The following is a 14105-nucleotide window of genomic DNA, read 5'->3' as shown; positions in this document are numbered from 1 at the left end:
GGAGCAGGCAATAATGTGGAAGACTGGGCTTGGGCCTCTTCAGAGGCTGATCTGGGGATTGGAGTGAGAGTGGCAGTTGATTCCGTCAATGGGTGCGGCATCTGGGCATGTTCCTTTATTGCAGCAGCTAACTTCAACATTCCCTCCCTCATGTGCCCTGACAGTGTCTCAACTACCTCCAACATTTCCCCCCCACCTCATGTTCGCCGACAGTGTTTCAGCTACCCACGACATTCCCTTCTTCATGTGCCCGGATAGTGTTCCCATTTCTCGTGAGAGTGTTGTTACTTCTCCCAACAGTCCCGATACCTCATCACCCACCCCACTGATGGTGTCCAGGAGAGATCCTGTAAGGTCAATGCTCTCTGCACTCATTGCCATCATCTGAACCACATCTGTTAGATCTTGCACCTCAGGAGAGCGCTGTCGAGCTCTCCTTCCCCTCCTCACCTTGGATGTGGCTCGCTGTATCCCACTGGAACCCGCAGTCTCGGACAGTGGGGCCCTGGGTGTGCCTTGAGGCAACCCCACTGGAATCCCAGCCTTGGAGTGAGAGAAACCATGGCATGTCCCAACAATCGTACCACTCAGGAAAGGGCCTGGCACCTCAATGGGTGGCACCTGCACCTCCTCCAGAGTGAATACAACAGTGTGGGTTTCATCCATCTCCTCTTCAGGCTCGCCCGGGTCTGAATGTTCTTCTGCATCGGCTTCAGCCTCGTCAGGGTTGGCCTCAAGTTCTGCAAAATATAACAGAACAGACAAATGGATAGCAGCAGCGGAGCGGCAGGGTGGTATGAGTAGGCTCACATAGCACAGGCAGCAGGCTCATTCGAAGGACCATGAAGAATGATAGCACATTGCATCAAATGAAGCGTAGCTGACGGAGACATCTCCAGGAACCGATGCGTGGCTAGCCCACACAGTACTTAACATTTAGCAAAGCCAGACTGTGGAATTTGCAGGACTTACCCTCTCCCTCGAGTGTGGGCCCAGCTTGTGCAGTGGTGGTTGCTTTTCTCCAGGCAGGACCCATCAAAGCAGCGACCCTCTCTTCCAAATGTGTGAGTGGCTGCAGATTTGCCGGGCCTCCTCCTGTTCAAGTTCTTTTCCTTTTGCTGTGTGCCACCTTCCTCTGCAAAGATGAAAATATAACTTTTTAGAGAGGGTGTCTTTCTGCTGGGTGGGACATTTACAATTGTAATTCCATTGAATAAATGAAAACATTACTTACACTATCTACTTGACCAAGGTCCTGCCACTTCTTTTTGCACTGGCCTCCAGATCTCGGGGTGGTCACCACTGCACAGTAATCTTCTGCAAGTTGGTTCCAGCGTTTCTTCATTTCTTTTGGTGAAACTTGTGTGACCTCTGCTGGTGTCCAGCTCGTGCCATCTGGCCTCAATTATAGTAACCAATGCCTCCATTTCATCCTGTAAGATATTCTTGGTCCTTGAGCCGTGTTGCATCTTGTATTGCAGCTCCGATTTTTGCAATAAGAATTAAAGTTCTCACACACAACTGGCTCTTTAAAAATGGCCGAATGCAGACCGGGAGCTGTACTGGGAGTGCGCGCCCATAGCTTCAAAAACTTCATTTTTTTCCCCGCACATGCGCAGAAGGGGGGGGCGTCGTATTTTTCAGTGCAGACATTAGGCTCCACCGCCCCAAAGCTAAAGGACAGTCTGCACGGTGACAATTTCAAAACATAGAACGGGGAAACTTGCTAGTTATTTATTTATTTTTATTATTATTTTTTTTTATTTTATTTTTTTTTTGAGTAGCCGGGGCCAAAAAACAAACGTGCGTAGCTGTTGTAGTACTCAAAAAAACGGCATTGGGGAAAATTGAGCCCATAGAGAGGTGATCAAAATCTTGCTCAAAAAGATGGCCAACAGCACAATATAAGCAAACAGGGTTCAATAGCTCCATGGGGCTCAGAAGCTAACTATTTACACATGAAGATTTAAATGCCAAATGGACTTATTCAATTAGCAAATGTTACAGTTTTGAACAGATTAGAATCGAAAGTCCCTGGCTTATTGGCAGATCCAGAAGATGATCGAACCAAAAGAGAGATCAATAGCAGCAATCTGGCCATGCAAAGTTTTGGAGGACTGTAGAACAGGTGATTTGAGTTTAGGAAAACTGTTGGCTGGTTATGAACCTCTAAAATGTCCACTTTCAATACTGCAACTCAACTTCAGTTTAGTAACTGCTTTGAATGTTTCTTTCATTAATTTCAAAGACACAAAATGAGCAACACTGAGGAGTCAATTACAAAGCGGCAGGAGTCCTGCCCTCAGAGGTGATTATCTGGTACATCCTGTGACACATGAGCCATAGTCTACCAAGAACTTGCGTTATATATATATATATATATATCCTTTCTTTAAATCAAATACAATTGTAACTAAATACATCACTTTATTCATCATCATTGTCCTGGGTTACACTATCTACCAGCTTACAAATACACGAACATTCTCAATTCGCAACTGCCTGGTAACACTTAGATACCAATGGCATTTTGGGGTTTTATAAATAGGGACATCATGTAGAAGAGAAGGCGGTAATAAGTTTGTACAAAGAAATGGTTAAGCCAAAGTTAGAGAACTGTTTGCAGTTTTCAAAACACCATTATAAAAAAGGACATTAAGCACATACAGAGCTGAGTCATCAGGATACCAGAAACATAGAAAATAGGTGCAGGAGTAGGCCATTCGGCCCTTCTAGCCTGCACCGCCATTCAATGAGTTCATGGCTGAACATGCACTTTAGTACCCCATTCCTGCTTTCTCGCCATACCCCTTGATTCCCCCTAGTAGTAAGGACTTCATCCAACTCCTTTTTGAATATATTTAGTGGAATAGGAAACTATAGTTACAAGAGCCTTAGGATACGGAGATTATTTCAATTTGAGTAGATAAAGCCAAGAGGAAATTTAATAGAGGTTTTTAAAATTATGAAATGTTTTAATAGTGTGAATGACGATTCAATGGAGACAGCAGTGGGATCAAGTTTTGGATTGCTGCAGCAAAAAGCCAGCACAGACAAGAAGGGTTCCTTCTATGCTGTAAACTTCTATGGTTTTATGATTGTTGAGGTAACTGAAACTTTCAGGAGTCTATGGGCCTGAAATCGCATTCCCCATGGACACGTTTGAGGTGTGCATGCGCCCGTGGGGTCCCCGCAAGTTCCAGGTTTAGGTATGTGAAGCGCAAGTGCCGGATCTGTCAAAATCCTTTTGATAGATCCCACGCATGCGAAGGAAAAAGGCCTCCACGGGCAGAGAGTTGGGCTATTTGCCCAACGAATGTCTTTCAAATTCTTACGCTGGTAAAAGCAGGCGTAAGGCCTCCTTTTACCAGTGTAAGAGTTTTAAAAAATAGAAAAATAAAATGTTACTAATTTAAATTAAAAACCTTGTCTATTAAATTAGGTTTATTTTTGCCCTGTTGAAACATATTTTAAAAAATTCAAAAAAATACATTTGTGTGTAAAATATTTAATTAAATTGCATTTTAATTAATTTTAAATATGCAATGCATTTTTAAATTTTATCAGTGTTTGTGTTTTGGGAGGTATTCCCATTCATACTTATGGCGGCACCGTACATACGGAATTATCAAACTATGAATGGGAATCCCCCTACACTGCCCACTTGATCCCAGAGATCCGTATGATCCTGGGATACGTAGGCACCTACACTGGCCTTCGCGTAGAGCCCCAGGACCACAAGTCGCCAAACCTCCGGGACCACCAGGTACTTTCGTAGAAATTATTGTGGTCGGAGACATCTGCCAAGCCTCTGACCACAATTTCTGGGCCATTATTTTAAGGCGGGAGGGAGTGCAATCCCAGAATTGTCTCCTTTCCCCACACTTAAACCTCATTACATCCAGAGCATTTAACAGTGTTTTAAGATGTAACTGTAATTTGTATTTAATTTACCTTGAGTGACAGTACCGTACTTGCAAGATTAGTTCTTTGAATTTCAGGAACATTTGTGGTCAACATTTCGTCCCGGTAGGCACGCTCGGTGTACAGTCTGTAACATTTCCCAGGTCCTGTCCTTCCTGCTCGGCCAGCACGCTGCTTAGCTTGAGCCTGAGGACAACAGACAATATTCAAACCGTTGGAAATGGGAAAGGTATTTAAAATTACACCATTATACCTTTGCTTAAGAATTCATAACAACACATTGTTAATAAACCAACTAGTTCTTAATAGCAAAGGTTTAATCACACTGCACATTACCAGTTCATCCACTAGGCTCCCAACTGCATGCCTCATCGTGAATGACCTAGACTCAAATGACTGGGGTTTTATGGAGTCTTGTGAACAACACGTGACTGGCTAAGCCACTCTCAATGCAACAGCTCTACAAACCTGTGAGCATCCTCACAGGTGCATACATTATAACACCAAACAAAATTTAGCACTAGGTGAGGACTTTACAATTTGGGATGTTTCTTCCTCCTTTTCTGTTCATTACCTTTCACATGTCATGAACAATTACCAGTTTTGAAGATGAATTTAAAAAAATGTTTGATTTTCCCCATTAATTGTTGTGATTAGGAATATTTTTACTTAAATAGTGCAAGAACAGTTAAGGAAAAGAAAAGGATATTCAGCATAAAGTTCATCCCTCTGGCATCCTAAATCACGCAAGCTAGCATCCAATGAGGATTTTGAACGCCTTCACTATGTGTCTTTATTACCGTGGTGATTCCTGGTGGACGTGGTTGTGTGTGGAGGTCAGGCAAAGACAGGATCTAGCTTGGCTATGAATCCTCTGCAATCAAACTGCTTCTATCAATCACCATCAATATTCACACAGAACAATGCCCACTTGGAGCAAGGTACCACACAGTAACGGATACCCGCAGCACCATATCCCAGCAAAGAATTAATAACTTCAGGAGAGGAGCAAAGAAAATTGGCTAGGGAGAAATAAAAGGAAACTATAATACTGGTGGAGTAGAAGATGGCTTTTTAAGTCTGGATTAATACACACTGTTGGCACAGTATACAGAGAGCCCTGAATGGCACTTAACCTGTGTCGGAGTTAATCTGACGCATTGTACTGGCTTTGTTTATAACAAAAAATATAAAGAATGAAGAATATGACCAATAATAAATGACATTTAAAACGGAGGTTTAAAAAAGAACCTGTGAAATTGGAGTCACGACTAGCTGGTCAATGCCAGTCTTGGAGTTGTAGACTTTCTGCTTAACAAACCCAGGGTCCACAACATAGTAGATGCCGTCAATGGTCAATGATGTTTCAGCAATGTTGGTGGCAATTACAACCTACAATTAAAACAAAAGTAGTTATAGACAGAAATTGTTTAGGGGGGAAATATTGGGGATGAACAAATTAAAAAAGATAGAACCACAAAATAGTCTCTTTTTTGGCCCATTCCAATCCCCCGTGGCACTGGGAGCAACTGCCAACTATCACCACCATTGCTATAGTGCTCTTAATGTGGAGGATGGCTTCTCAAAACACTTTACATTAAAAAGATAAAACCTGCAGATGCTGAGCAGTCAACAAAAGGGAAATAGCAATAGGGAGGGAGCTGGAGGCAGCTGCTGATGGCCTTACTGAAGAGAAGGATTTTGAGAAAGTTTTTGAAACCAGAAAGGGAGGTGGCAAGGCAGAGGGAACCAGGCAGGTGGGACATAGTGAACGATCAGGTCTACATGGTGGAGCAGAGGGAAAAGGTGCCTAGCTAGCAGAGCATTACAGAGATCAAACCATGTGATGAAGAAATGAACCAACATTTCAGTAATTTTGCTAAATAGCAAACAGAAAATATTTCCTTTGTGTGCAATTGTACTACTGAATAATGCAGACCAGGAAAGCCCTCTGCATCCATGCTGAGTTAGCTTTAACTCATTTGGAATGATGATGAGAGCAATACACTTGGCTTGGACTAACGCAGGAAGGGAAAACAAAAATTATTAGCTAGAGTGCGTGATCTTGATTACTATCCACCGACGCCTGCTGGAAAGCCCATGATTGCGGATTTCACGCAAGGAGAGGATCTGGCTTGACTGCAGCGGTTCAGGAAGGCCTTCTCAAAAGGCAATAAATGCTGGCCTTGCCAGGAATGCCCACATCCCATGAACGAAAAAAAACTTTGGCTAGAAAATTGAACATGTGAGTATATCTGTGAAGAGAAGATCAGGCACAGCTCGGCCATCTCTCCAATCTCGGCTCACACATGACAAATGGCCACTTGAGCAAAATATGAGAGAGTGCCACTGGAATTGTAACTCCCACACAAGTCAGCACTTTCACAAAGTGAGGAGAGAAAATTGAAGGGAAACAAATAGCACCTAGTGTGATTAGTGAGAGGTGGAGCGTTTAGTATAAATGTAATCATAATTCCATGAATGGATGTTAAAGTAAACACTGGTACCAGAATGCCAAACAATGTAATGATCCTTGTACACCACTATACAGTGGGCTTTTTAAATGTAGCTATCAAAAGAGGAAAGTTAAGAAAGGTTTTTTTTTGAAGGAGTGGCGATAGCCAGTTAAATCAGGCAGCAAGAAATCTACTCAAGTTCCACAGATGCTGGGTTTCTTTACAAGGAAACATGTAAATCTACAAACAGAAAATACCAGATATTCAGTGCTCCTTTTTTTTTGAAGGATCTATGGCCAAAGATTCAAATAACTTTGCTTTTCGTTCCATCTTAAACGCATTCTTAATTCTGTCCTAAATATATTCTTAATTCTACCCAAATAGGCTTTAAGTTAAATGAAACAACATTGCCTGTTTAATTATAGTAAGTCTGCATTTTTACCTTTCTGCTGCCAGGTGGGGCGGGATCAAAAATTCTGGTTTGCATCTCACTCGGCAAAGCAGAATATACAGGCAGAATAATCAACTCCGGCACATCAGGTCCCATGGATTTCATTCGCTCATACAGAATCTCACATGCAGTGTCAATTTCTTCCTGACCAGTTAGGAAAACTAGGATGTCACCTAAATAAGCAAAAATATTTTTAGTACAAGCTTTAAAATTGCACCAAACGTTTTGGTACACATGGCAAATATTAATGGGGTATTAAAAAATTTGTTTATGACAACTTATATTTATAGACACCCTTAATGTAATAAATCATCTCAAGGCGCTTCACAGGAGTGTTATCAAAGAAAAAATTTGACACTGAGCCATATAAGGAAATTTTAGGGCAGAATGACCAAAAGCTTGGTTGGGTAAATTTTAAGGAGCATCTTAAAGGAAGGGAGAGCAATGGAGAGGCAGAGAGATTTAGGGAAGGAATTCCAGAATTTAGGACCGAGGCAGCTGAAGGCACAGATAGGTCCAGAAGGACAAGAAGGGAGTCAATTCGGATGTTATTGATATTAGGATGCAAGAACGATTTCAGAACGATTTCAGTACTATGGCAGGGCTGAAGCCTGATTGGAGAAATTTAAATAAGGAGTTCTGGGAAAGATGGGCACGGATTCGGGAGGCGAGAACACATTCAAGAAACGTGGAGAGGGAAGGGGGTGGTTGGAGTTGGAGCGATTAGTTTGCAAAGCCGGAGGGATCAGGGGTTGGTTATTTGAGAATAGGGGTGATTACGGCAGATTTGATGGAATGGGGAACAGAATAATTGACCTGGACAACGATAAACCTGCTCAGAGAAAGTGATCTGCAGTAGGCCGGGAGGGGCGTGGTGGAAACAAGCCGTAACTTTTTCTGGTGCGTTTACTGGGCATCTATCATGCAAGTACAGCAAAGTCACGCCATCGCATGTACTTGAACACCGAGTCTCTCGGCGAGGTACTGGTGTAGCGAAGCTTCTGGAGGAGCAGGGCAACTCGGACAGCAACTTCCTGATTCCCGCGTTTCACTACGCATGTGCAGTCGCCGGAAGTTGCCGTCCGACTTACTCCTCAACAGTGAGCACTGATAGCCTCACCACTTATGTAACCACTAAATCCAAGACAATATCAAATAATTTTGCCCTTGAGATTATAAATTGGGAATTCAATTATGAAATCTTTGTTCAAGCCACTGGGAGGAAGGGACAATGCAGATCAGAAACTTAAATAATGTTTTTTTTTTTGCAACTGCTTTTGTGAGAATGTTGGGTCAGAAGTAAGATTAATCAGTATCACAACGGATTCAATAGTGTAACATCGGAGTACTGTGCAACAAGAAATACCTGGTGGCTCCGTTAGATGAATCTGCATCACTGTAATTAGACTAGCATCTAGATAATCGGTCTCGGGTTCCTTAGTATAAAGCACTTCCACTGGGTATGTTCGGCCAGGGATTGTGAAGATAGGTGCCTCATAGAAATACTGGGAGAATTTAACTGCATCCAGTGTGGCTGATGTTACAATCAATTTCATATCAGGACGCTTTTTAACAGTCTACAAAGGAAAAATAAGCGTAATTTGAATTTAAAAATACTTGTTTTTCTCAGCACTGTACTAATGAAACATACATAATAGACAGTACTATTCATTGCTTTTGAGTCATAGCAACACTATTCAACACTGCTACCTATAGAAAGCAGCATATTTAGTGCTTCCACAGGATAAAACATATATAGCACCTTGGGATGTTTTACTACGTTAAAGGCGCTATATAAATAAAAGTTAATATTGCCGTACCAGTAACTCTAACCCAATTTGTATAATTTAGCAATACAAAGATGAACTTTGAATATGCTGAGCTATTAAACCCTTGTACATTTGAAATAGATAACTGACTGAGTTCAAGGTCGTAATCTAATCGAGGTTTAGGGATGGTCATAAAATCAAGCTTCACTCTCAGAATTTAGGATGTCATCTGAACCTCTTGATCAAATCACTTCTGCTGACCATTATTCTGCATGTCACGTTCTAAATGTTGTCTTTTGTGGCCAGTAAGCAAAAGCAACACCAGTGTGAAATACTATACCCAGGCAAATTAGTTCAGCGTGGGGCTGGCTGAATTTGAGATTTTTAATACGCTATGCTCACCATTTTAATGGCTTTGCGACAAAGAAAAAAAATCAATGACAGCTTACCTTCTTCAGAAGGCCAAACAGTACGTCAGTGTGGATGGTCCTCTCATGGGCCTCATCCAACATGATGATAGCATACGGAGACAGGTCAGGATCTATTAGGCACTCTCTCAGCAGCATACCATCAGTCATGTACTTTATCACCGTCTCTGGGCTGGTGCAATCCTCAAATCGAATGGTGTAACCAACCTGCAATGTTCAACAGAAGCAGTGAAAAGGAGTGCTCTCTCCCAATTCTAGTATCCCACCTGCTGCTGTCCCCGGCTAATGCTGTCACACACCATTTAAAGTCACCTATACAGTTGCACATAATAAAATACACCTCAGTCAGCTAAAAATACAAATTTGCAGAGCAATCGCTGGGTTTTACATGGTTTCTCTCAGTAACCTTGAAGCATGAAAACAGAAAAAAAATACATGGGTGGAAAATGATTGGAAAGAAGAGCTGCAAAGCAACAATATCACTGCAACCTGATCGACACCATTAAATGGAGCACAGTATTCACAAACTCAAAAAGGTCACAGTTTTATAGGTCGCATCCTGCAGGTCCGTCAGAGCATATTACAAGGTTAGAACACGCTCATGATTCAACCGTTTCTTGTGGCTTGCAAAGTCATTTTGTTACAGCTTTGCTATATACTGTAGAGGGTACAGGAAATACAAGGGTAACAATTACTGCGTGATATTATCATATGAATACTGAACCTGCTTGTTCCAAATTTTCCCCTCTTCTATTTTAATGGTGGCACTAATCCACTTCAAATAAACAGCTTAATTCCTCAGTTAAAATAGTGGGGAGGGGAATTAAGTCATCGCTGGAGCAAAAGGCTCCATGGAAAATATCAGTATTGCAGGGTTGAACAGCAGAGATCAAATAGGTTGGATAAAGACCAGAGTAGTGTACACGGGCGGTTGAAAGAGCAGGGGTGATGGACTGAACCTATTGGCACTCCATCCTTTTCTCGGTTCTCAAAGATAATGGCCGAGATTTTAGAATCTTGGTGGGTCCATGGCAGGCGACGTAGGTGGCAGGTCCCGACCCCGATGCTGTCTTCATCTCGGCCTCTGAAATGAATTTACCATGATTGGGCTTGTTAAGCCTGCCCAGCGAGTTTCCTGGCCAATTAGAGGAACTGGGTCTGATAACGTCATTTGATGATGCGTCATCAGCCGATTTCCTTAAGGGGACCATGGCCAACTTTGTTTTGACACTTGCGCTGTCAGTGTTTTACAGCATTATGGTGCTGCAAACACCGACAATCACTGCACAGAGGTGCAGGGCTGCACCCAGGCTATCTCATGACTCCCTCTATATGCTTCTGGAGGGAGTCACAGCACGCAAGGAGGACCTCTTCCCTTCCAATGAGCGGAAGAGATCTCCCTAGGAGATCAACGCAGCCTGCTCGCACATTGCAGTCCAGGGCACAAGTAGGGATGTGGTCAGGAGGACCTGGGTGCATGTCGCAAATGTTTCAATGATCTAAATGTTAGTACAAAGCCACACTCAACTTCATCCTGCTGTGCCTCTCATCACATCCTCATCACTCTGCCTTCCCTACTCCTGCACATCCTTACTCACACCAACTTACCTTACAACTCCACCCTTCCCTTTCTCTCTACCTACATTATCACATCCCCATCTCACTAGCCACTCACATTCACCATCATCCTAGTGCAATCATACCAACTAACAATTCACAAGTTTTATGCAATGTTCATGTAAAATTTCTATTAATGTGGCGTCAAACATTGAAACCTTTATTTTCAACACTTTACATTCTTGGACAGATTTGTGCGCACCTTTGGCTTAGTGAGTTGCAATGAATGGTGAGACATAACGGTAACCTCCCCGTAGTGGTGATGATTGTGAAAGGAATGGGTTGGTGCATCATATGGCAGCCAAGGTGTACAGCATCAAGTGAAGTAAATTTGGCCATGATGAGGCCATCCTTGGCAGCAATGTGGTCGGGTGCTGATGTCCTGTGTAGCATCAGTTGATTGCGGAGAAGTTTGGTGGTGCTGGTGAGCCTGGTACTGGGGCTGATCATGGTGGGATTCTGAGGACCAAGGTGAGAGAGTTTCAAGGGCACTCATGCTAATGGAGTAGATGGCAGGTGAAGTAATGATGACAGGAACGATCTGTCAATGGTGGGAGAGATAATGAGGTCAGACTGGATGGAGACTTGTGTAAAGACTTGCAGCATGGTAAATCTGTAGTGGAAATGCAGTTTGGAGAAGCTAGATTGAGGGAAAATGGGCTAGATTTTCCACTTTTTTTTGCATGCTCAACACCCATTTAACATCCATTTTACCGCTGAAATGATGTATAACGCCCATTTAGCCAGAAAATGGAGACTGGCGGGCATTTTTCAGAAACTTATCGCCGAGCGTTACTTTCCACACGGAATTAATGCCGAAATTCAATAATACCGCCCGCCCATTTTTTTTTTGTCGTAAAGATCATATTTGCCAAAACTAGCGGCCATGAGATCACCCGGTGTCACTTTCACCACCTCGCACACATATCGCCCACAATATCGCTCGCCCAAAAAACCGCCCAGAAAAAGTGGAACTAACCGGAACTAATCACAGCGTTATGGACGCCATGTTCTACATCACATGTCACATTCTTTAAAAGGCTGCTCTGCTTCAACTTCGGGAGTTCGGATGTACTCGAGATCTTTGGAGATGATGTGAACATCTGTAGAAACATCTTGACCATACTGTGACCGATTGGAATTTAATAGGTGTCTTCGTCGGGACATTCATTGTTTGTGACCAATCGGTGAAAAACAGAGAACTACTGCAATGGGGCCTGTCCTTTCTCATCCTCTCTTGATGACCAATTACATGCTACAGACTCGAGATGGGCGAAGGTGCGCTCCACAGCATTATGTGCCCAATGTAAGACGTGCCACACTGATGAGGAGGACCAGACGTTACACCCCCCGCAAGTACAGGGAGAAGTATTCTTACCTCGACTTGCCAGACACCACCTGCCTTCGGAGACTGCGCTTCCACAAAGAGATCATCACTGAGGTATGCCAGCTCATAAGGGGAGATCTGCAGCCTGCCAGCACCATCGATACTGCACTGTCCGTCGAGGTCAAAGTCACCGCGGCACGGTCGTTGTTTCCACGCGTCGGGTTCTTTTCAGGCCACAGCTGACGACATTTGCGGACTGTCTAATGCAGCAATGTGTGGCATGCTGAGACAGGTCACTGAAGCCCTGTACGCAGGAGGGACTTGATCAGCTTCCTTATGACCAGGGAGGCACAGAGCGAGAGGACTCTAGGATTCTCCAGAATTGCAAACTTCCCCAATGTTCAGGGAGCAATAGACTGTGCGCACATCGCGATGCGGGCACCTCTTCAGGATGCTGAGATTTTCAGGAACCGCAAGGGATTCCACTCCCTGAATGTCCAACTCGTTGTCGACCACCAGCAAATTATAATGGCAGTGAATGCTAAGTTTCGGGACAGCATCCATGATGCTCACATCCTGTGTGAGAGCACTGTATCTGACTTGTTTAACAATCAGCCACAAGGTCAATGCTGGATGCTTGGTGACAAAGGATATAGCCTCATCCCCTGGCTGATGACCCCCCCTGTGAGACACCCACACCGAAGCCTAGAGGCGATACAATGAGAGCCACAGAGCCACTTGCAATATCGTGGAGAAAACCATTGGAGTGCTTAAGCAGCGCTTTAGATGCTTGGACCACTCAGGAGGCGACCTCCAATACCACCCTGAGCAGGTGGCTCAATTCGTGGTGGTGTGCTCCATGCTGCACAACTTGGCTATCAGGAGGGAACAAGAATTGCCTGATGAGTCTGACAGTCCCCCTCACCAGAGAGAGGAAGAGGAGGACGGGGAGGCGGACGCTGATATCGGCCCACACAATCAGGCTGACGCTGAAGCCATGCCCCCTGCAGACTGCACGAAAGGACCCGTGGTGGCATGATAGCTGCAAGAGCTTTACATCAGGAGCTCATCAATGAGCGCTTTGCCTGAAAGAATGTTGTTGTTGTTTACAAGGCTGACACACTGCTGGGTGTGCAGGTCATACATCAATGGTGGGCATCACCTTGGTGACAGTTAAAAGTTTAAGTTGATTGAAGTTAAATGTAATTATATCCTTTGATAAGGAATCACCAGCGTGTAACGGTGCAGCTATCTGAGCCAATGCGCAACAAGGTTTTGTTAAATAAAAAACATTTTTTTAAAAACCAACCCCCCACCCCACCGCTTCTCCTCCCCACCTCTACCCCTTCCCCTTCTGACTCCAAGCCGCCTGGCCGAGGAGCTCTTCAGGCGATGTTCCAATGGGGGGTGGTGGGGAAAAAGCTATGACGGCTGAACCGTTGCTTGGACGGATACGAGAGAGAGAGGACAGTCCTGAGGTGGGAACGTGCTCCGAGCCAGAAGCAAGATGTTGCTCCTGGCTCTCGTGTGTCGTTGGCAATGGGGGTGCAGTGCCACGCTCCGGGACCACTGCGAGCCCTCTGCCACCAGTGTTCCTGGCTACCAGCTCCAGGACTTCCACCATCCCTTCCATGTTATATCTTATTTGTTGGACACAAACTCGGTGCCAACTATGTTGGTGCTTGGTAAGCTTTTTGCTGCTGGTGAATCTCCCTCGTGCCTCCCACAACAGCCAAACAAGCACACACCACAGCCACACATGCCTTCAGTCCCCCTCAGCTCCTTCTCTCTTTCTCTCTGTCTCTTCTGCGCATGTCAGGATGACCTTTGACCTCCTGAATCGCGGGAATCAAGCGTTGCCATGCCGTTGCCAAGGACGACGACACTTGACGGCAGAAGGTCAGCGAGATTTAACACTACCGCCCATTTCATATCGCTCGCGGTAACGCCCAATTTCAAAAATGGAGACTAGGTGCTTTGAGAATGGGAGAGAAGCCGGCGATTTGAAAACCCATTTCTACTGTCCACGTCAGAAATAAGGCCCATTTTGGGCGATATGCACAAAAGTGTAAAATCTAGCCCCATATCTCAATCAGCTGGGAGCTTTGACTTGACACTTGAAGCTGTCAATTC

At 44.2% G+C, this 14105-nt stretch overlaps 1 protein-coding gene across 1 annotated transcript in view; it reads right to left on the bottom strand.

The window, feature by feature from the left end:
• The window catches only part of dhx8 (DEAH (Asp-Glu-Ala-His) box polypeptide 8), a 65225-nt gene that overhangs the window by 23942 nt on the left and 27178 nt on the right, over window positions 1–14105 (bottom strand). The window contains exons 14-18 of the mRNA XM_070864388.1: window positions 9050–9235; window positions 8198–8408; window positions 6823–7004; window positions 5176–5316; window positions 3955–4110 (exon numbers count right to left, since the gene is read on the bottom strand). Coding sequence (XP_070720489.1) covers window positions 3955–4110; window positions 5176–5316; window positions 6823–7004; window positions 8198–8408; window positions 9050–9235 — 876 coding nt within the window. The remainder of the gene's footprint in view (window positions 1–3954; window positions 4111–5175; window positions 5317–6822; window positions 7005–8197; window positions 8409–9049; window positions 9236–14105) is intronic.

The sequence above is a fragment of the Pristiophorus japonicus genome, chromosome 21 (assembly GCF_044704955.1).
Source record: "Pristiophorus japonicus isolate sPriJap1 chromosome 21, sPriJap1.hap1, whole genome shotgun sequence".
NCBI classification, from domain to species: Eukaryota; Metazoa; Chordata; class Chondrichthyes; family Pristiophoridae; genus Pristiophorus; species Pristiophorus japonicus.
This window is presented reverse-complemented; position numbering and strand designations above follow the sequence as displayed.